Source organism: Xiphophorus hellerii, chromosome 13 (assembly GCF_003331165.1).
Source record: "Xiphophorus hellerii strain 12219 chromosome 13, Xiphophorus_hellerii-4.1, whole genome shotgun sequence".
Taxonomy (NCBI): Eukaryota; Metazoa; Chordata; class Actinopteri; order Cyprinodontiformes; family Poeciliidae; genus Xiphophorus; species Xiphophorus hellerii.
The window spans coordinates 12,002,764-12,025,885 of NC_045684.1; the positions used below are offsets into that span (position 1 = coordinate 12,002,764).

The 23,122-nt window shown below is 39.6% G+C and overlaps 1 protein-coding gene across 2 annotated transcripts; it reads right to left on the reverse strand.

Moving 5' to 3' along the window:
- Positions 1-989: 989 nt before the first annotated feature.
- efna1a (ephrin-A1a) lies at positions 990-21,427 on the reverse strand. 2 transcript variants are annotated; one of them, XM_032581207.1, is made up of 5 exons: positions 21,071-21,427; positions 5,653-5,948; positions 4,507-4,572; positions 4,326-4,418; positions 990-3,330 (listed from the first exon to the last, which is right to left on the reverse strand). In XM_032581207.1, the coding sequence occupies exons 1-5, from the start codon at positions 21,166-21,168 to the stop codon at positions 3,218-3,220; spliced, it is 666 nt and encodes a 221-aa protein (XP_032437098.1). In that variant the 5' UTR covers positions 21,169-21,427; the 3' UTR covers positions 990-3,217. The 2 variants fall into 2 exon arrangements, with proteins under 2 accessions (XP_032437098.1, XP_032437099.1); XM_032581208.1 differs by having other exon boundaries at positions 992-3,327.
- Between the last annotated feature and the right edge of the window lie 1,695 nt (positions 21,428-23,122).

Genomic DNA, 23,122 nt, shown 5'->3' on the forward strand with positions numbered 1-23,122 from the left:
TTTCCACCTTGCTGTAATTAATTGATCGCACCAACACTTTGACCCCTCTGGTCTTTCTGTCACGAGTGTTTTAAAGCTCGTCTTGCAGCAGTTATATTGATATGCTTTTCCCCAGCCGCTCCGCATGCACAGCTGTGCCTCACTTATTTCTCTGACTGTGAAATGTGTTTAACTTGTTCAATTTGAATGTCCCATATCTATTTTATGCATTGGACCACATGTGTAAAACACAAGGCCAAATCTGGCCCGCTGTAGCTTTTTATGTGGTCCTCTAGACTCCAAATTACATCAATAAGTCCTTCCAGTTTTTCACAAATCTGCAAAATTCCCACAAAATCAACAAATCTCCACATTTTTGTCTGATTTTACTGCAAATTTTCTCAAAATTGGTAAAAAAAAAAAAATTTGTTTAAGTGACTGCTGCCTCAGCCTTACTTGATGTCAAGTGATAATCTGTGGTCAATTCAGGAAGTAACAAAAAGTCACATTTACCAACATAGATCAGCGCAAATCTAAAGATTCCTTACAAACATTTCTAAAATGGCACCAGAAAATCTGTTGTGTTAATCCTGGAAAAACAACTATTTATTGGTTTTTTAACAGCTTAATTGGTTTTATTAATATATTCTGGTACAACCAGCCCTTTAAGAACATTCAGATTTTTGATGTGGTCCAAAATGAAAATGAGTTTGACACCCCTGCATTATAAATACTTTTTCGATTGGTGTTATTTTCTAATGTCAAACTAAATTTTGGATTTACATTAGCTGGTAGCCGCAATGAGCTTGTGACATGATTTAAATATTAAATATTCTAATATGGTGAGTTTCACTTGGATTAAGTAACAGTCTGAGAATCTAAAGTTTTAGGCATTTGTTTCTTGACAGTTTTTGTACTTTTAAAATAATAGCTATAAATGCATTCATTCATTTAAAATATCCCTGAAACAGTATTGCTATCACAGCCACAGATAAACACAAGAAAGCTGGTCTGATTTTCCAAAAATATCTTTTTTATTTCACATGAAAATTTTTCACATTTATCAAACTGTTTTTTTTTTAATATAATCTATATTTATATACACATATGGACATATTATACACTTCTCTTACTTACACATGTACAAAATTAGGCAACGAGAGTTCAGGTAAAAAATAAGAAGAGAAAGATGGTAGTCATACACTGTTGTGCTTTGTCGTTTCTGGTCATTTGAAGATGAGCTTAGCAACTCCGTTCGATGCTGTGTCCTGTCCTGCTGTGAACTGGTGACAATTTGTTTTATGAGAGAGATCAAAAACTAAACAAAGAAAGATTTCCAACCAGCCCTTCATGTCAGAGTTTAACCGTTACAGTGGCTTCACCCAGCTAACGGAGAAGACCAGCCTCTCCTCGATACACGTCATCATCTCAGTGTTTTTGCTATTTGCAGAACATTTTGCCTCGACACTCTTTCAAATCAAATCTCCCCACAGCTCAAGTACATTCTCCTATTTTCAGTTCAACACGCACACGCACATATACATTCCCTTTCACACAAATACCGCGCCCCCGGCACTCATCGCCATCAGTAAACATTACATTTAGTGAGCACAAGGTATGTACAGTAAAACTTCTGAGCTGCAAAAAAATGTCATAAATTATCTTCACAGAATGTACACGTAAAAGGATGTAGTGTGTGTTCACACAGCATCAGGTGGAGGTGTGCGTCAGTGTTCGAACTACAGCGGCTTCCGAAAAGCCTACACACACCCCTGTTAAAATGACAATAAGATTGAAAACTTTTTCCACATACAATCTGAGATTTTTCTTGCACAATTCAAGTGAAACTATGTCTAGTTTTGAGACTAACTAGAAAAAATTGGCTACAAAATAATGGATTTTAAATTTGAGGATTTTCTTGACATTTGCATCTCTTAGATAAAGTTATAGTTTGCAGAGGTTTACAAAACAATATATCAATTAAGAGCATTTTATATGCACTATGCAACAGCGACAGAAGACACCAATCATTTGAGAGAGTGTGGAAATGCAGGAACATTACAAAAAATTTTTAATTTCACCAAAATGAGTAAAACAAAGCAGACATAACCTGATCAGGAAAGGATGCAACAACACTGAAAGAGCTGTTGGTTTCCACATGTGACAAAAAAAACCTCCAGAAGCTTTTGGGAAAATGTGTTTTAGTCTAAAAAAAACTAAACTTAAGCTTTTGTGGCACGATGGTTCCAAAAACCTATAAGGGAGTTTGGAACGTAACGTGGCTTTAGATTAGTAGATAACTAAGCTTCACAGAAAATCTGGACAGGCCACCTGAAGAGGGCAAAGAAATGTCCTCACAATATGACAGATTTGAGGAATCCTTCAACATAGAGCGGGTAAATATTACCAAATAAATTTGATTAAATGCTGAAATTGAATTAAAAGGCGCTTCGTTTCAGAATATGCTCAAATATGCAGCCAAGCTTATTATTTTCCTGCTGATTGTTTTGTTTTTCAGTTGAATTGTGCAGGCTAAATGTCACACGTTCTACAGGAAAGGATTTGAAAAGTGATTTATTTTAAAAGCTTGTCGTAACCAGTGTGTGAAGCCTTCTTAAAGCCGCCGAATGTGAGTTTGTTAGTGCTACAGTGTGTAAGCACATGGTCCACAAAGCAACGGTAGTGATGAGAACAGCTCCTGTGTGTATGAATGCTACATTTAGAGAAAAGTAATCACTTGAGACATCAACAGCACTCAGTAACAATAACACGACAAATCAGCACACGATATTCAAAGGTGGAATAGTGTACAAGTTAGAAAGAGGGCTGATCTTTGGCTCGAGTTCAGAAATCCAAATCCTAGATGGTCAAGTTAGTGTTTGTGCTCTTGGTTGTTCTTCATCCATGTTGATATCTTCTTCCTCTTCATAGTTTTAGAAGGAATGTGTCCTGCAAAAATGTTGTTGCACGGCCCTCCAGACAAATACAACTCAAATAGGGCTAGGCTTTCAAAAAAATAAAAAATAAAATAAAATACTGTGATCTTCTGGAAAACAAGACAAAGCACAAAAACTTTGTCTCAAATGCTCAATGAGGGTCCATCTGTACTTTACAAGTTCTGAAAGTCTCTCCCAGCGGCCAGCATTGGGTAATATTTTTATTTTAAGTCCGTGGTTTCCAACCCCACAGACTGTCTTCACTCTAGTCCCTGAAAAAAAGTAAGTCTTTTCGCTTCCTTTCAGTGTAACAAAAGTAGTAAAGGGACTAGCAATGAGACGACTGAGAGCGACGTAGATGCAGCTGCAGAGTGGACACTTTGGACATTTGGAAGGACTGCAACTGGGTCATCTGCTGGAAGAGAATAAAGAAAAGACATTAAGATTACACCCCAGAATCTTCCTCAAACTAAGCCTGAATTCCAATGCCTTTGAAAAGTTTTCAGACTCCTTGAACTTTGTTACATTTTACCAAAGTTTCAACCTCAAAACTTCAATGCAATCTCCTGGGATTTTATGTGATATACGAACATGGTGGGGTGCATAATTTTGTAGTGGAAGTAAAAAGATAGAAAGTTTTTCTAAATGTATTGGCAAAAAAAAAAAAAATCTGAAAAGTGTAGTGTATTTAGTCCCCTTTTATCTAATAACCAGAAATAACATCCAAACAATTACCGTAGAAGTCTACATTCGCAACATTTAATTGGCTCATTTAATTTCAGTATAAACATTTCTGAGTTTTTTTTTTAGAGAACATAATAAACAAACAGCATCATGAAGACCAAGGAACACCACAGAAAGGTCAGAGAAAAGGTCTAGATGAAGTTTAAAGCAGGATTAAGTTGTAAAATCTCTCTAGTTTTAAACATCAACCAGAATGTTATCAAAATTATCACCCAAAAATGACAAGAATGTGGCAAAACTGTAGCTGACAGATTCATAACTCTGAAGGAGCTGTAGAAGAAGCAAGTTCAGGTGGGAGAATCTACTAGTTGCATTAACACTCTACAAGTCTTTGGGAAAGAGTAGCAAGAGGAAAGCCATAAAAAGTCCCACTGGCACATCATTTTTACAATTTGGCATGTTGTTGGCAGCATCATGCTGTGAGAATACCGTTTTTCCTGCAGGAACACAAGAGCTAACCAGAGTTCAGAGTTGACTAGCTTCTGTTTCTTCTTTCATAAAAACCGTTTGCAGAGGTTCGCTTCCCAGCAGGATGCCACACTTTTCAGATTTTTGCACACAGAAAGTGTTGAAAATTAACTAAATGTGTAAAAACTTCAAGTGGTCTGAAAATATATATATATTTTTTTTTTCAAAAACTGCATCACAGAGGACTGGTGAGCGTACCTGCAGGTTTGTTGGAAGGGTTGTGAACACCACCCCCTGCTCCAACTCCACCCCCGCCTGTACCTTTGTTGGCGACTCTGGCCTCCTGGGAGCCTAAGTAAGAAACAGAAACACGATTAGATCTCCTGCTTTGGTCTGTCCCCCGCTATTCTCCTTTCATCAGAGATGTAGGTGAACTCACCATCAGCTGCAATGACGTCCACCCGCAGCTTAAGACACTCTTTGCCGTGGTGGTGCAAAGGTTTGGCTGCAGAGAAGGCAAGATGGGGAAACAACGACACAGGCATTAACATCCAGACTAATGCACTTATCCTCCCCTTTAATCCACCTTCATGCTCGCAAGCGTGCAAACATGCACACACACGTTTAAATTCTTGGCAACAAAGCCTTGGGAGGCCATCTGCGACTGGGCAAAGTGAGTTTCGTCCCGCCGTTCCTCTAATTACAACCATGGTAAGGGTGACAAAATTGCACGAGCTCTGTGCACGGTCTAGCAGGACAAACACGGTACATGCTATGCCAACAGCCTGCACACGATAAGCTTCAAAGAGCTGAACACTACGCTCCAGCTGGTGCACGGAGATTGTTGTAGTCATGCTTTCTTATCAGGCCAAGATTTCAGCACGAGAATAATTACATTAACTTTAATTTCACCCTCTTTCTGGGCCACCCTGAGATTAGAGTTTGTGTTAACCTTTTAAGATAAGGATTTTAATGTCTCCTTAGGCTTACATTATAACTATTTACAATATGAACTAGAGCACTTTAGAATAATTTATCATCTGTTTTTACAGTGCTTTACAGAGAGCAGACTTAAAATATTTTGCGACATTTAATTTGAACCTGATCAGTTAATGTCAGGTTTCCTAATCAGACTTACAAATCTCAAACTTTTAGATGGTAAGTCAAGGACTGGAAATGACCATTTTTTCAGATTGTATTTTATTTACTCAATTTTATTTTTTAATTTGAAAACTTTCCAAACATATCCAGACACATAGAAAGTTTAAATCAAATTCCACGGTTTTTCAAACCTTATAAAAGCAATGCAGGAATTTTAGGAGTGTTTTAATTAAAATGTTTTATGGGAAAAAAAACACCAACATTTTATGATCAAGTCCTTAAAAACTGACATCTTGAACTCCTGAAGCTTTTGTGTTATTTGGCTAACATGCCAAATAATGACATGGCATTCAGGGGACTCAAAGAAAAATCAAACATTTCCACTACATTGTTGCTGTAGATTAAAGACCTGCAGCTCATGCCTAAAGTCAAAAACTTATTTCTGCACAAAACAAGACAAACGCAAAACCATAACAGCACTTACAGATATAATAGTAGCTTTCTCCCTGACGAAACTCCTTCCCAAACGTGAATGGAGTAAAACGCTGGAACTTTTCGGAGAACTTCTCTGGAGCGTGAGGAGCAAATGGATGGCTGCACTCCCAGCGCATCTGGTCGTATGACTGGGGCTTGCAGGACACGTAATCTTCACGCTCCACCATGTACAGCACATACCGCTCGGCGTCCACCTGCGGCACCTCGCCCAGAGGGTAGTGAGGGCAAACAATGTCCAGGTAGTCATTGAGCTTCACCTCCACGGCATAGTCGTCCCGTTGAAACCTACAGAGGAGGAGAGGAAGGGTGAGGAAGGTTACGCCAGTGGCAGGAGACTGATAACCGTAGTTATAGCTCAGGAGGGGTGATAAATGTAAGCCTCAAAACCTGTGATTATATATTGATCGGCTGAACGTCAAATGTACGACAGGGAAATCAGAGGAAAGACTGAGTGGCCTATAAATGAGAGACGGAGAGTGGGACGAAGAGGGGATGTTGGGCCGAGAAGATGAGTATGTTCAGGTGGAATTAAAAGGGAAAACAGGGAGAAACGGCAATCTGCTGAGAACCTGCGCATAAATATGGATGAATGTGAAGTAGCTGCTGAGCTCTGCTGGGCTAGGAGCTGGCACAGAGCGCGCATCGATCCCGTGTCCCCCAGGAGTTGAATGATGTTTACAAAGAAACATTAGCAGTCAGTTAGCCCGTCAAGACAAGAGATGAGTATCGACAGCAGCAAGGCTACACACAAATACCTCAGGGATGGAGCATCAGAATGCATAATGGGAAAATGCACTTAAACAGACAAAAATAACTTTATTCAAACCACTTATTCTCCAAATAGCAGCCAAAATGTGTTGCTTAAACTTTCAAAAGTAATGCTCCCCCCTTTTTATAATTTACCATGCATTGATTTCATTATACAGTAAAAGTACAATGACGTCAATGTCAGCATGAGCATGTTAATTCTGCAATAGCATGGTAAAGCCAAACAAAAGTTAATTATAAAATTTCAGATTTGTTGAATATGCCAAAGCAAATCAATTGCCCTGATCCCAGGAGTGATCAGGGCAATTGATCACAGCTGGGATAAGCATACATGTTCATTTAACAAATTAAAATATGTAAAAGTATGACAGAGCTGCAGTGTAAGTTGTAATATAAAAACTTAAGCTACAATTAAACCAGGTATTCACTGCTTAGTTAATTATATGCAACCTTAAATTATAAAAAAGACAAAAAACAAACATGTTTGTACAGGGTATTTAATTGCCTCCCATTCATACTTTTTAATGAAGATTGCAACATGGTTACAGCTGCAGTCAATGCCTTTGCTAGTGTTATAAATTTATGCCATTTTTCAGACTTAAAATTACCCAAAATAGCTTCCCAATATCTTACCAGTTAAAAATGGTAATTATGCTATCTAAGTGCCAGACATGCTTAGATAGCATAATTTACACTTTGATGAGAAAATCTAAACATGAAACATGCATTATACAATATATTTTCATATACAATTTTATTTTAATTACAGTTTATATGCGTTTTCCCTCAAAAGCAGTTACCGTAAATCACGCTGTCCAGTTCCAGCTAGCATACTATTAGCATGCTAACAGCACAATTAGCTTCCAAACATTTTTATCTGCAGCTAAGAATAGTGATTTTTAGAATAATTTTAAAATACCCAATCACAATAAACATTCTCTTTATTATAAACTTTGTCAAATCTGAATAAAAAAGTTAAATATTTCTCATCCAGTGTTGTCCGTGTGATGCAGTTGATGCTTGTGAGAGTGAATCCAGTAAAATTTAAAGTATTCTAATGGTTAAAACTTTGTTTTGAGTCATAATATGCATTTTAAGAGACATGCAGAGAGACTACGTAATCAAAACAAGAGTTAGATCATGCTGTTCATCACAGATTTTGTGGTTCATTCTCAGCAATCCTGCTGGTGATTATGCAACACAAAATTAGGAATCTAAGGCATGAAACCACACAAGTCGAGCTCAGTACTTTCCCCTCTTTAAATAGGATATGATATAATCAGTTAACGTACAGAACATGATTGAGACACACTAAGCTGTATGGGGCATAGAAACATATGTTTTAACCCATTCATTAGCCAAGTTGAACGAACATGCAACATGGTGATAAGCTTTAACTGTCTTCCATCACATTCCCTCTCATTACAAACACAGAGACAGTCAGACTGTCTCTCTCTCCACCATGAATCCCTCCTTTCAGTCCTCCACCCTCTTTACGATAGTCTTCATCAAAACCTTTTTTTTTCCTTGCAGAAAAAGATGGATTTCAGCCTTCTGCACTCTGGAAAAATACAGAAAAGTCAAGCAGAGTACAAGAATTTAACTCCAATATATCTAAACAATCTACGATTCTCCCTCCTGAGTTCATCCTTCATAGATATGAGTTTATCTCCAGGGAATTGCCACCAAAGGTATTTCACTTTTGTCTCCTGGCTGAGTGAGTACTCCAAGGGTGGCTCACAGCTAAAGCTCTCTGTTCTCTGTTGACGCCATTTATCACCAGGCAGGAGCAGTAGCTGGCCGCTCGTAACACACTGTCGCACACACTTTACACTAATTCCCATCTATCAACAACCTAAAGCTGTAGCTACCTACTATTTACACCCACCAAACCCACACAGAGCTACTTTTCCTCCCCTGGTAGATTACCACCCCAGCCCCCATGAAATGTGGATCAGTTTACCGTCTCTTACTGTTCTGAGGTATCAAGGGAATCCCGAAGGAGGGGTGAGATTTGACAGACCTAAATATTTTAACAGCTTTCAAGCACAGTATAGAGTTCTGTTGCTTTTGCGATGAGTTGGGTTTGGATTGGGTTTTCGAAAGCTGAAAAAACAGACAACCAACCGTTGGATCAATATATCTGCGAATCATAATCCACTTCTTTAGGTACAGCTTTCTAGCAACAATTTGAACCCCTTTCTGGTTTAAGGCATAGATACAACGAGGTGTTTGAAACATTCCTGAAATGTTTTGGTATTAAGATGACAGCATCAAGCAATTCCCGCAGATTGCTTTGGCTGCACAATCTGATGCAAATCTCCCATTTCACCTCATCCCAGAGGATTCCTGGTGTACTGAGATTAGGCAACTGTGGAGCAAACTGGAGAACCATTAACTCAGTAAACCACTGAGATTATTTAAACTTTCTGACGTAGTGTGCTATCCTGCAGGAAGTAGCCATCAGAAAACAGAAATACGGAGGTCATCCTCAGGTAAAAGGTGGCGTTTACAGGTGTATCTTAGTAAATCAGAATATGTATTCTTGTCAGATTAAAAATACCTTTTGAAAATTACGACATACTTATCACATATTTTTGTATTAAAAATGTTTCATTTATTTGATCTAGCATTCTCACTTTAAGGAATTAAACGTGGTTTTAATACATTTAAGCAGAAAATTATAAGCGGTCTTGAAACATCCTTTTGTTTGTAAATAATCCATATTATATGTTTCGCTTAGTGAATTGAGTTGATGAAAAATAACTTTTCAATCTAATTTATTGAAGTACACCCATAAATGTTGTTCAGTTGTAGTTAAAACATCCCCCATCTTTCCAATATAGGATGATTTATCAGACAAGGCAAATTCTTCCAACCACTTATTGTTAAACTTTGGTGCACATATGCAGATCATAGTTTCGGTTTATCAAATTTCATTGCATGTGCTTCAAGATTCAACTTGTGCATTCAGAGATGATATTCTGCATAAGTGGCCATTTGAGCTACTGCTGCTTTTCTATCGTCTCATACCAATCAGCCCCATTCTCCTCCGACTCTGAGATCAACCATTTTCTCCACAAAACTGCATCTCACTAGATATACTCTCTTTTTGAACTATTCTTTGTAAATCAGAACATTAGTCACTGAAACACTCAAACCAGGTCATCTTGCATCAACAACCCATTCAAAGTCACTTTAATCCCCTTCCTTCCTCTTTCCGAAGCTCAGTCTAAAGTTCAGCGAGTTGGCTTCAACTACCACCTATTAAAGTGGCTGGTGAATGAATGCAAGGTCAAGCTTTCAAGAGCTTGGAAGAAAAAATGAGAGCTACCTATCTTCTCCATAAATCTCACAAGTTATGACTTCTCAAAAGCCTTCAGGGTGCTAAGCTGAAGTATATATTTCTCTGTGAATTCTGCCTTTTCTCATAAACCCCTTTGGATGTAACAAGTAGAATTTGGTGGGGTTTTAGTGACAGGCTCCATATGTGTGACTAACGATCAAAGTGCTCAGGCCCATGCACAGGCACCAGTCGCTCATTAGTCAGCGAGGTTGTTTGTTGCCATAGGTCTTCCTGATACCCCCTGGTAACAGGATAGACGTTATGGCTCCAAGCTCTAGGTCCCGACTCTCCCTTCCCCCTGAATCAGTTTACCAATCTCCGCCTGACTGCATTCCCTCGCTGCTGATGGCCAGATAAACCACCATTTGAATACGAGGTTTCTTTAGTACAGTTCTGAAACTTCCACCAAACTGTGCTGATAACAGTGTGCGGCAGCCAACTTGTGGAGAGGAAGAACAATAATTATAATTTTGCCACGGTCCAAAAAAGCTCAGCGCTTATCTCCCGCTTGCCTGCCGCACTCTATTTACCAGATCAGCGCGAAAGTGTTTTTTTTCCCCCTGCTGTTACTTTCAATTGCAGCTGAATCGATAACACAGTCAAACAAGCGAGGTATGTATGTGTTATCCATGACAGAGCCATCATCCCCCCAACAAACTATCTGCTTACACCTTGATTACCAACTGGTTGCGGTGTGTTCATCAAAAGAGGGTCAAAGGGGGCGCAATTAAAAACACAAAAAGAGGTATTAAAGTCACCCTGGAGGGGGTAATTATGCCCTCCTGCTCCCCACTTCCAACCCATTTAGGGTGAGAGTCTGAGCGGGGGAGACGGGAGACATGAATAGGAGTGGGCGAGGCGGGTCAAAGGGCTCCGGTTGGGAATGGCTTTTGAAGTTCCCCCATCAGTAAGTGTTTCTGTTTCGTGCTTTATCAATGCAGCCGTTTCATACGGCTCTCTATTGACGTTTCAGACAGGAGCGGCTCACTTAGCAGGGAGAACAGTGTCTGAATGCACACCAGGGGAGACTGGCTAATGCCTTTTATTAATGGCAAACAGTTTTAATTATCCCACTGCCTTTTGTTCCCGTCCAGCGCCTCGGCATTGAAACGTTCCACATCATCAGCTTAATTAACTGATTGGAGTAACTCCCTTCGAAGAAAGCTTTAGCTCCTGTGTTTAGAAGTTAAGCTAACAATGTCAAAGCCCGCCACCTTTACTCTCCAACGCCCCGACAAATCTTTCTTTCACACCCAACTTGGCGGTCCCTTGTTATTTTCCTCTTCCAGACTTTTTCTTTCAGTTTGTAAATGGGATGTATTGATTTATTCATATTGCTTAAGCCAGGATGCTTCCTATTAATCACACCAGTGCTTCTGTAAATGTCACAGCGTGGAGGAGCGGCTGTTTCCCCTCTTTTGTGATGATTTGTGGAACTGAGGCATGCAGCGAGTATTGTTTGCATGCGTGTCTGTCTCGGCCTGATACATTTAAGTGTGTGATTGTTTATGTCTGAGAAGGCGTGTGTGTGTTTTGCCTCACTCCAGCTCTGAGGAATCTGGGAGTGCGTTTCATCCGCGATAAGGTGGAAGATGAATGCCAATAAGGAACAGCTATGATAGCTCAGAGAGAGAATGTCAAGTGGTCAAGAATTTGGTGAAAAATCCACTACAGACCATATCCGGCCTCTCTTCCTCTTCACACGCTAAGGAATCCTTGATTTATTGGAGAGTTCTTTGGGAGCAGGAGTCTAATCGCTCTTCTTTAATCTCCTAGGTCTGCCTTTTTCCTTTCTACTCAACCTCTATCCCCTCCTTTTATCCATCCATCACCCTCCCATCTCTTTGCTCTATCACCCTCTGGAATGCCGGACCTCTGAGGTGAGGAGGCCACGATGTGGATCAAAGGTTGGACAGTTGTCAAATCAGCACCTGAGGATCTTAAACATATAAAGTTGTAAAGAAATACTCCAAAACTTCCTTTTGTCTTAACAAGACAATATTAAACTATCATGTCCTGGGCTGTGTTTGTATGGGTTATGTCTCCTGGTAATTTCCCTCAACAAAGCTAGGGATAGTGAACCAAAATGTGTGGGACCATCTAATCGGCTCATCCAGGCCTGGATTATTGGGTGGAGCAGAGTCTTTGCTGCAGCCCATTCATCAGCGCCAGACTCTGTTTAATACAGGGGCTTAGAGTGGACAGCGAGGCCGAAATCAGGGACAAAGTAATGTGTGAGACAGGCAGGCTGGAGCTTTTTTCCCCCTACTTCCATTGTCCTCACATCAAGAGCAGGCATTACTCCTGTACGCAACAGTTTTGGAGTTCAAAGAAAATATTACTGGTAATTTAGATGTTGCAAAACCATGATTGAAAAGTGAAAACAAAGTAATAAAAAATGGACACAGGGGAGCAGTTTGCTTCAAGATATTCCAATCAGAACCACATGTTGCCTAATAAGATGATTAAGCCTTAAAATCCGACAGTTCAGTGTTTCGGCTCGAATTCTTCTTGTAACTTTTGTCTATCCATTCATCCATCACCGCCGGCCATCCCCTCCCACACTCTGTCCGTCTTTCATCACTCAATAAGCAAACCAGATCCTCATGTCAACCCTGTCCTTCCCCCCCTCACCTCAAACTCACTGAGCCAATCACAACCTGTTCTGGTGGTATTCCAAATATGCGGCTCTCTCTGGTCCGCCATTTGCAGTGTGAAGAGATTTTGTGCCAAGCCTAAATGTCCAGTGAGCTCTCTCGACTCCCCCCTCTTAACATAATATTCCAACTTTTCACTCTTTGTGGCCCCGCGTGACTTTTTGTCATCAGTCTCAATCTGCTTTCCCCTGCCTGCCACTCAATCTTTGTCTCCTGACTGCATCATTGGTCACCCCAGCTGCATCTCTGGATGAACAGGCCAAGCTGCTTTTGCCACCCAGCAAAATGACAAAGCTCGGAAGAGACTGACTTCTTCTCTGGTACCGAAGCAGCTCAGATAGATGCACATGCTCTTTCCAACTGTCTCAAACTAGTCCCAGAACCATTTGTACTTCATAAAAAGGCCATAGCAGAAAGGTCAGCATTGACATCACATCTCTCAGGAGCCAAATGGCTATACAACCAAATTGCTAGATTGATGTCTACAATTTAAATCTTTTTCTTCCTTTATGTTTTCGCCTTTCAAAACAGCTTCAAACCTTTATTAGAAAAGGACCAATCAAACCATTACTGGCCTTCAAAGTTTGACCTGCAGACTCTGATTTGTGTAAATGTTTATTTAATGGGGCAACTGAATGCTAGACAGGATCCTGAATAGAGGGTGTACAGAAGAAAATGAAGATATCACTTGTTTATTCCCATTGAGGCCCAAATATACCTTCTACTCTTAAAGTAATTTTCACTAAACTCAAAACATGCGGTTCTTTCACCCCTTTGCCATTTTGTTGTGTTGTAGTTTAAGTGTTTCCAACAGACAATGCATGAATTTGCTCAGGGCCTCGTTTTGTACCTGCTTTCACAACAGGTGATTTAAAGTGATTCTCTAAAACCTAGCCATTACGTGCTGCCAATAAATGTGGTTATAAATCAGTTTTACCAGCAGGACGTTGTTCAGAGTTGCTTTGGATGGATGGAGGTCATGTCTTATAAGTGTTTAATGGCTCCATGAACATCCAAAGCAATATAAATAAAACCATAGTGTATTGCATGGTGTAAATCTTGAGGAAAGAACATATGATTAACTTAAATTATAGATGAGATTTGACGTTTTTATAACCATCTCAATAATTCCTGAGATTTGGTCTTATTTGTTTGTTTTGAACCAAAAACTTTAGGTAAAAAATTAGTTTCCCACAGGACATTTGGTACCAAAAATAGATCATTTCATATGCTCTTACAATTGAGACATATTGAAGAGTCTTGTATTGATATATGATAGACTAAATCTTCACATTTAGTCTACCATCTACCATAAAAAACTATATTTATGTCCTTATAATCTATAATGTACAGTATGTTTCTACATTTAGAGGCTTTCTCCAACATCTAGCCAATTATTTACAATAAACACAATACTTTAAAATGAATAAATACAAAGCATAATGAATATGTTGGTATAGAAATGGAGGTGCAAAATGGCAAAGTGGTGAATTCACTCAGATTAGAAACAAACTGATATGAAAGTATTAAGCATATTTGTATGATGTGATTTGTACAAAATGAGGCAAATTGACCTAGAGCTCAACATCTTATTTGTCAATGTGTTTACAGATGTTTACAAGTATGAGTTTTTAGCTTTGATATATGTAATGATTTGGTGGAAAACTAAATTTTTCCAATATTTAACCCATAAAATACCAACAAAATAGATAATTTTATTGATGCTTTTCTGAATTTTAGGGGACTATCTTCCAAAATTGTCAGATCTTATTTCAGCTGTGGTAACGAAATTCATCTGTAGTGATTAATCTCTAATAGGATTGAATATAAGGCAGGGCTTAAGTTACACAACAGCCTGTACTTACCCAACAAGAAAAAACACAATGTTATGTTTTGCTGATGATATCCAACTTTTTTTTGGCAAATTGCTCCTCATTGAAAATGAATCATGATAAGGAATTACAGCTGTAACTGAGATTTTTCTTCCTCCATGACTCTTGTAAATCACTGCAGAGAGGTTAAGGAAAAGGGGAAGTCTGGTGCACAGATAAGGAAGAGTAATCAAGATGGGAAAGTGGGCGATTAAATAATCTCAGGGGTTCATGGGGGTAAGACTGGATCAGAGGTGAACCCAGAGCAAGATATATTCGGTCAATTCATCCTGGTTGAAAATATGGCTCATAAAACAATTAATCCTCTGCTAATCATAATATTCTCACCCTTCAAACATTTCCCACATAAAAGCCTGGGAAGTTTAATCAACTCCTGCATTCAGACTTCTCAACGTTGCGTGTGTTGCTGTGTGAGAAATGTATTGTTTATTGTGCAGACAGGATACGCAGTTTTCCCGGGAAAACATGTTAACAGGATGCTCAGCACTACGCAGGAGACAGCGTGCAGACTATGGCAGTGGCGACCCAACAGCTTGCCTGCAGGAAGTGTAAAGAACTTTGGCCTCATTCATTATATGGCGCAGTCAATAAAACATGTCCCTCCTACCTGTGACACTACGAGAAAGAGTTGAAACGGGATAGGGAAGAACAACACAAGACGTGATTACTGTCCATTTGACCATTTCACTGAGCATTTTCTCCAGATTGAATTTACCAGACAGATTACAATGCCAGATTAAGAGCAGAAGGAGGGGGAGAGAGGGCAGACAAAGATGGATCGACTTAGGAATTTTCTAAAGAGAATGCTGACCAGCAAAGGGGGAAGGGTGAGGGGCCGGATCAGAAACTTAAGTGGAAAACCTGGATGCTTTTTTTTCCAGGGAAGTGACTCTGGGTCAAGTTACTCGGAATTCAAAACTTCATCTTTCTTTGCCAAATGGGAAAACCCAGTTTTATCTGTGATCTCTGAGACCCACATGTGAATATAGATATAGAAGCAGAACCAAGGCTTAACATTATTACTATATTCATGGGATTTCTTGTTCCAAATCTTCAGAATAACCTACATGTAGACAGGGAGGTATAAAGAGCAGGGAGAGTCTTAGAAAGAGACTCAAGTGGATTTTTGATGAGAAGATAGAAGAAGGAAGCTATAAGGGAAACGGCTGAGAGGAGAAAAAAAGTGTGAAGGAAAAGGGCAAAGTACCTTAGTGCCAAGAACGATAAAAAAAATATATATATATATATATATATACCACACCTCTTAGCATGCTTCCTTCTTTCCCATTCCCTTCTCTGAGAACCAGAGTTGGAGGTGAGGAAATAATAGCCTGAAAAGGGACAGCTTGTAAAGTTGAGATAAAAGCTGGCAAAAAGGAGTGAAAAAACACGAAAGGGGGAAGAGTGAGAGTTTCCCAGAGGCAGAGCGCCGGCCTGAGTGGCAGAGTGGCATTCAGGGACCACCGGCGTGACAGAATGACTGACAGACCGATAGAGGCTGTGCCACTTCATCACACGGTGAACTCTGACCCGCGATCGGTCACACCAGTTACTATTCTCTTTCTGTGGCCCACTGTGAAGACCATTCCCCCCAATTTGTATGGGGCGCATCACAAAACAGCCACATTGACTGGTTAAATAGCAAGAAAATCCTTCATACCAGAAATAACTGCACACATTGAATCCAGGCATGGGGTGTGTGAGATGCTCACGGTTTAATTATCTCACCTACAAAAGCCACAGTTTTACATACCACAGCATTTACAGAAGAGTTTAAAACAAAGAAGCATAATATAATATAATTGCTTTTAAAAAAAAAACAGGAAAGAAGCAAATAATTCTACTTCTGCCAAAAAAAGTGAATGCAAATTACAACTTGAAACAGCTTTCAAGTTGTAATTGCACAGAAAAATATATCTTCTTTCCTGTCTGCTGTTTACAAAGTAATTCAAGTGTAACATGCTGATATCAGCTGGCCACATTTCACTGCACTCTCTATGAATTAAATTTGTCTGTCAACTAAATGAGGGAAAAGCGTAGATGCCCTCTCTCAGCCAGCTGACTGGCAGTACACATTGAGGAGTTGTGGGGTATCACCGTTTAATTTGATGCTCTGTAATGTCGGAGGAAATAAGGAAACATTTCTGTGAATCATTAAAGTTGCAAGAGAGAGCTGAACTTTTACAGGGTAACAGGAAGGTTGAAGGAAATACAGAAAAAGTATCTCAATTTCATCCTTCAGAGATTTTCATCTATGTCTGGCATGGAGCATGTCAGATTTGGAAATGTTGGCAGCCTTTCGTAAATGTTCTGGGAGACAACTGGAGTTACCTTCACTAACTGCATTGTTCATCAGCGTAAGATGCTAAAGGCAGTTTAAAAAGAAAAATCTGTAATTCATGCTTTAAAATGACTGCTCTCACACACACAGTGTGGCAACACCTCTGCTTCAAACATAAATGATTGACGCCGCCTCAGGCTAAGGTGAGTAAAAACATATTTTGTAATTCTTATATCATCCAATAACAATATCACTCCTGAATTGGCCAAAATAGCTGGCAGAGATACTAGCAATGAGATTCAGATTAGAAAATCTCAAATGTTTTGTTTTTATCTTCGTGTACTTTGATACTGGTAGCTGAGCCAGGGTAATCCTATCAGTAAACAAGATTACCCTGACAGTTGTCAGGAAGTACAGGAAGGCCCATAAACATTCAGAATCAGAGCTAATTAACTTAAAATGCAGGGTCTGATGCAAAAAGTGTATGAGTCCATGAGTGAGTAAAGAGTTAAAGAGACAGTTAAAAAAACAAAAAGTCACAGAGCCAAGCTGAGAAGAAACTGTGCCAAATAGGATGAAGGGGAAAGCGGCAGAGAGAGGAGCTGACAGGTACAAAGCAGAAAAGGAAAAGAAGGGGAGTTGGGTTCGTGGTCTTCTCATGCTCTGCCAACAGCGAAAAGACGGGAAAAAGTGGAAAAAGGAAGGTGTGAAAAAGGAAATTATGGCCTCAGATTTGGAGTTCCAGGGTTTAGAGTGCTCCTGGGAGGATGTTAACCTTCACAACCGCGTGGCACATGTGTGTGCACGGTCGGGTTAATGTGTAGAGAGCATGAGTCACGGTGTGAGTAAGCTTCTGCACGAAGACACTCCCTTTCACAAAAAAACAAGTCGGCGTGTTGGAAGGGAGAACCTGTGCTCCTTTTTCTGGGAATCAAAGCTGATTAAGCTGTGGCTAATCTAAAACAAAAGTTGGAAAACACATCACAAGTGTTGAAATGCAAACAGATTTCAGTCACGCTGAAACAAAGTAGTCATTAAAAGTTCAAGCAGGCTCGACCTTGGAAGTCAGCAGGCCCCGAGGCGCGATGGCACTACCGGGAAAGAAGTGGATATGCATGAGTGTGTACTGTTGAACAAACAAGCTGTGAAAAAGGAAATGAGCCTGGGCCGCGTGGACCGAAGTCATCAATTTCAGATCGATTTGATTAACGACAGCTTTTTTTATGGTGGGAGAGCACCACAAGGGAGAAATGATGGACGTCAACACACTGGATCAAGTGGCGGGTCACAGGAGAGGCAGTGTGGAGATTAAAAGATGAAAATCTACTGAATGAAACAAATTCAGAAATTCTGCTTAAGATAAGAGAAAGAGAGAGAGACAGAATCATTTGGAGAAAAACAGCAAGTGCAAACAAGACGGATTACCAGTTTGTACGCAGGGACCGCAACTGTTGTTGCACAGCAGGGGCACGCCAACATTAAAATAAAACCCCTCTCCATCTGGGACTTTGACTTTCCTCTGATTTCCAGAGAAAAGCTTTGCTGCTGTAATTACGGACTTTCTGAGAACATGACATGATGCAGTTTTATCCCTCATGGGGAGAAAGTTGGTTGAGGGAGAACTTTTGGTGTTTGCAGAGAGAGAGAGAGAGAGGATGATTGATTTAGACGCCGTTGGTGTGATTGAGTGATTGTCTGCCAGGAGTCTCTGTTTGCACTTGCCTGCTCATATGTGTCGCTATGTGTGTCTCTGTGTGCAGAACTTTGCTTGTGGTTTCTTGAACCTGACCTTCTTCGGGCCGTTTCACCCCAGACATCATCAACTATGATTCTAATTGACCCCCCTCGCTTATTCCAAACGGCCGGTCCCTAACCCCGACGATTTGAGCTCCAATTTCTTCTCCCCGAACAATCCATCTCTCTCCCACGTAGTGTGACCTACTGGGCAGGCTTCATGTTACCTCCTCTGTCTCTGTCGTGCAGCATTATTGTTCGTCCTGCCACCTGAAACATAAACGCCCTCCTGTCTCCCCGACGGCCCGCGCAGAACGCGGTGTGAAAGACGTCCCCTGATTTAGGAGATGCAGTAACCTCACAACTCCACGCAGTGGTTAGGGCTCTGTGTTAGATGGGGAGGATATTGCAACAGATATTTCAACACACTGCTGTGAGTCAAGCCTGTAAAAATCCTGGAAAAGTTTATGAGCTGAAAGGATGTTAGCCAATGAATGAAAAAATGTGTGAAACAGATGCTTTTTGTTGCATTTGCCTTAAGGATGCCATCCAGTGGTGTATTTTTTATTCAAATATGAACTTAAACGGGCAATAAAACACATCTGGGTAATTAAATAATTTTTTGCCACAGAAAAAATACTATATTTTTAAAAGGTAAATTAAAGAAGAAGAAGGAAAAAAATGCTAGATCTGCTTTGATGACACCACAAGAGGAACAACACCCCATTTCATATCCATTAAGTTTTGCACCATGCTCTTAAGCCATCCATTTAGAGTTTAGTTGATTTTTTTCCCCCCTGGATTTATTTCCAATGTTTCTGGACGACCAATTGGCTAATTCTGATTTTGACCAGTTCCGTCTAGAACACATGCAATAGATTAGCTGCACGTTCTTAAACTAGAGCAATTAGAAAACTGACCAATTTTCCTGTTTATGCATCATAATATGCACAGCTAACTCCAGCACAATCAAAGTATATGCTCTTTAATGCCTTCAAAGACTGAAAAAGGAGGGAGTTCTTAGTTTTGATTTATTTTACAATTAAGAGGAAACAGAAATGTTTAGTATTTAAACTGAAACTTAACTGTTTCATACAGTTAAGGGAAATTTGGCAAATTGTGGCCAATTGACTTGACTAATCAATCTTCGTGTCTTTTGTGAGTGATAAAAATCACAGAAACACTCAAAACCTGAACTTTGTTTGGAAGATTGTGCTTAACCAGGGTTAGACTCTGATGGCCACCAAAACTTTAAAAAAGCTGAAAAAACATCAATGATCGTCTTTAACTTTAGAACAAGTCTAGCCAGTTCTGTGGCACTGAAAGCAGTCTGACCTCACAGTACTTATCTAAGCTTAACAACTTTTCCCTTTCTGACTGCTGAAAGATGTTTTTTTCATACTTCTTCCCCCTGGTGTTGCCAAGAATGGTTATGATTGCATTGGTTGGACAAATGCATTCATTGGAAGGCAAACTGGAGGGATTGAGTCAATTATAAACTATTAGAGGAAGAAGTGACTGATGCAGAAAAAATACTGGAGCTTAAAAAGCATCTTACCAGAACGCATCAACCAGGCCATTTTGGTTTCATTTAATGACTTGGCTCAAAATCGTTGCTGAAGATTCTTCATTCTCGTTTCTATTTTCAGTCAGCCTAGAGGCTACGTCCATGTGCGATATTTAGAAAGGCACCAAAAATTTGGCAAGAGATTGAATTGGATAATTTCCCTTGATCGGTGGGACAAACACTGAAAATCCACATTTTCTTTCTATTCCTTGCGGCACATTCCTCATTTTTAATATTACTTAGTTGTTATTGGGGGAGTAAATATCTAAATTGGTACAAACTGGAATGTCAGCAAAAGCCAGGAATCAGTATCAAGCAGAACAAGCCTGAAATATATGCATCATTCTCTCACATAGCCGAAATATTTTGCCACAACTTTGCAGAAGAGTAGTAAACATAAGGTGATGTTGATCAAAAACAAAAAAAAATCACAAAAATACATGCATACAAAATAACCAATATGCTACTTTATGCCTTTTGTGATGTCATCAGCGGTGCATTTATGGAGACGTGTCTGGTCGGATAGATTTGATCTTGATAGATTACGACTTACAGCAAATTAGAAGCGCAAACAGGAAAACCGAACTTTCTATGTTGTTGAATGGGTGAAAAACAATAGTGAGTGACTTTACCGAAAAGTCCGGATAATGGCTTTAAATCCCCGCTGCTTTTATTAAATCCCTCCATTTAACTCAGCTTTATATCCATCTAATAGCAGGAAATGTTTAATAACTTCGCTTTCAGGTTAAAAAGATAAATACACAAATACTTCTGCACCACATGCGCACCCAGATTGCGAAAACAAAACAAGAAAAAAAAAAAAAACCCGGATTAAATGAGAACAGGTTGAGCCATGACCTACAGATAAACAACCTTATAATAATAACAAGGCACGAAGGAAAGTGCCGTAAAGTGGGGGAAAGAGGGAGGGAGGAGAAACACTCCCAACTGTCTGGCATTATCATGTCAACAGCAGCCAGTTGCCTCCATCCCAAACTCATCAAAACAACAACCACAGGAGACTTGCTGCAATTATTCATGCATGCACTCGAACACTGATCGGGAAGGATTGCGAGCCAACAATTAAAGAGGAAAACTTCTCGTTGTCTTCACTTTTGAGCATGCATCTGATCTGAGGGATGAAATAAGAGGAGATGTTTACTTTGGGTTGGTGCTGTTCCAGTAGACGCTGTGCCGCTCCGCCGAGGCAAACCAGGCGCAGAAGCTCGCAACGAAGCCCGCAATCCAAATTAAATCCATGCTGGAGAGAAGAGTCAGAGGCGCGCAGAGACTCGCAGAAGTAAACTAACTGATTTGTGCAAAAACTAAAAAGCAAAAAGGGAAAAGAAAAGCAGACTACCACTGACAATAAAGTGCACGCCCGCGCACCTCGAGGCTGCACGCTGAAAAATGATAAACGCTTTCTGTAAATCTGAGAGAAGAGTAGCAAAGAAGTGGGTAAAGAACTCTGGAGTGAACAAGTGAACTCAGCAAAGCCGTAGTGAATGAGAGGGTGAGCTGCGTGGAGGCTGGTTTTGTGAAACGCCCAGTGCTGGAGGACACGCCCTCCGTAGGGCAGGGGACCAATCAGAGACTTGTCCGAGAAATGGTGCGCTTTCAGGCTTTGGGCCAGCAGTGAAGGAGGATATCTGGTCCAATACACATTAATTATAGAATTTGGACATCCGTTTTTTATTATAATATTAACCTTAAAGTTGGGTTCTTCAAAAGCTTTTATGTTTTGTTATGATTTATATTACTATGGATGTGGAAAATGGAGTTCTGACATCTTAATAGAGAATTTACCCCAGTTTAAATATAAGGTGAATGTTATCTGTAATCACCATAATTAAATTTAACCCGTCACTAACTCTAGCTGAATGTTTTTTTTGTTCTTGCAAATGTATTCATACTGCTTGGACTTGTCCACATCAGACAACTACAAGTCCTCCTTTTTTTATTAGGATTGTCTGTGACAGATCAAAATGAAAAAGTGCAATTAATAAATTAATTATTTTCAGTCGCAGTGACTTAGTACTTTTCAGAAGTTAGTAAGCAGAGTTTAAACTTGGGTAGACTTCACTGAATAAAGAACAAGAATGCTGCAACCATAAATGCACAAGTCACAGACACACACCTGCAATATATGTAAAAGTGAGACTTCTGGTCTGTGCACAAGCTTTGTTGTTTTAATGTTGTGTTCAATCTGCTAAACCTCCAAAGTGATTTGAAGATCAAGTTTATTTACAGTAATGTAAGTAGTGTCAGTAGAAAAACTTCATCCTGTTCTAATACAAATTAGGTTCAATGTAATTTATCCCTATGAAGCCCAAAATTGTACTCAGGTAAGAGTAGGATTACTCCAGCATTTTTTTATTCAAGTAAAAGTGAAAGGCAGACATCCAACAGCTACTTGGATGTCTGTCTTTTACTTTCCTGGCAAGAAATGAGGCAAGTACAAACTGATCATAACAACTGAGATAACATTTAAAAATGATGTAATCAGACAGAAAAAATATATTAATTTATATGCAAATTCTGGTGTTTTAAAGACTAACATAACAGCAAAGTCACAACAAAAAAATAACATAATTACAAAGTAACACATTTAGGTAAAAAGAAACGTTTTTTGTTTGTTTTTTTCTTTTAAATAAAACTTATGAAACCAGTGCTTACCTGTTCTAATTTTACTGAGGTGCAACACATTGAAGCTTTTGTTTACATCCACTTTAATGATGAAGTATCTCCTATAGAGAAACTTCATCAGAACCTGTTTCCCAGAACATCTTCAACCGGTTTAGATATCACTATAAAAGTTTATTACTGTCTTCCCTGCTCACGTTAGAAAGATGTGCACAGTGAGTGTCAAAGCTGTATTTTTACACTTTATTACACTGTTTACAGCCAATCCAATTATTGAAGTTGAACGCATTCAGATTATGTTTTCCCCCCAAGCCCATGTCAGTCACTGAGGTGCACCACCCATGCTCAAACAGTGGTTGGGCAACATCCAGGGTGTTGGTTGCTCAGTGATTTCATTAACTTAAGGTGTATTTCTTCCAACAGTGTTTTCGTGACACGTCAGAGTAACAACAGACACCAGTGGCACCTCATTTACTAGTAAAATCCTTCCTTACTTAAACTAAAGTAGATCAGATGTTCAGTCCTGGTGGATTTCAGCTTTTAGAAATAATTGGATCCACTCTGATTTTCT

Coding starts and splice junctions, on each gene's coding strand:
- efna1a (XM_032581207.1), bottom strand. CDS start 21,168: ATGGATTTAATTTGGATTGCGGGCTTCGTTGCGAGCTTCTGCGCCTGG. Junction 5,949..21,070: donor TGGAACAGCACCAACCCAAA/GTAAACATCTCC, acceptor CCTCCTCTGTAG/GTTTCAACGGGACGACTATG. Junction 4,419..4,506: donor GGACGTCATTGCAGCTGATG/GTGAGTTCACCT, acceptor TTTCTTACTTAG/GCTCCCAGGAGGCCAGAGTC.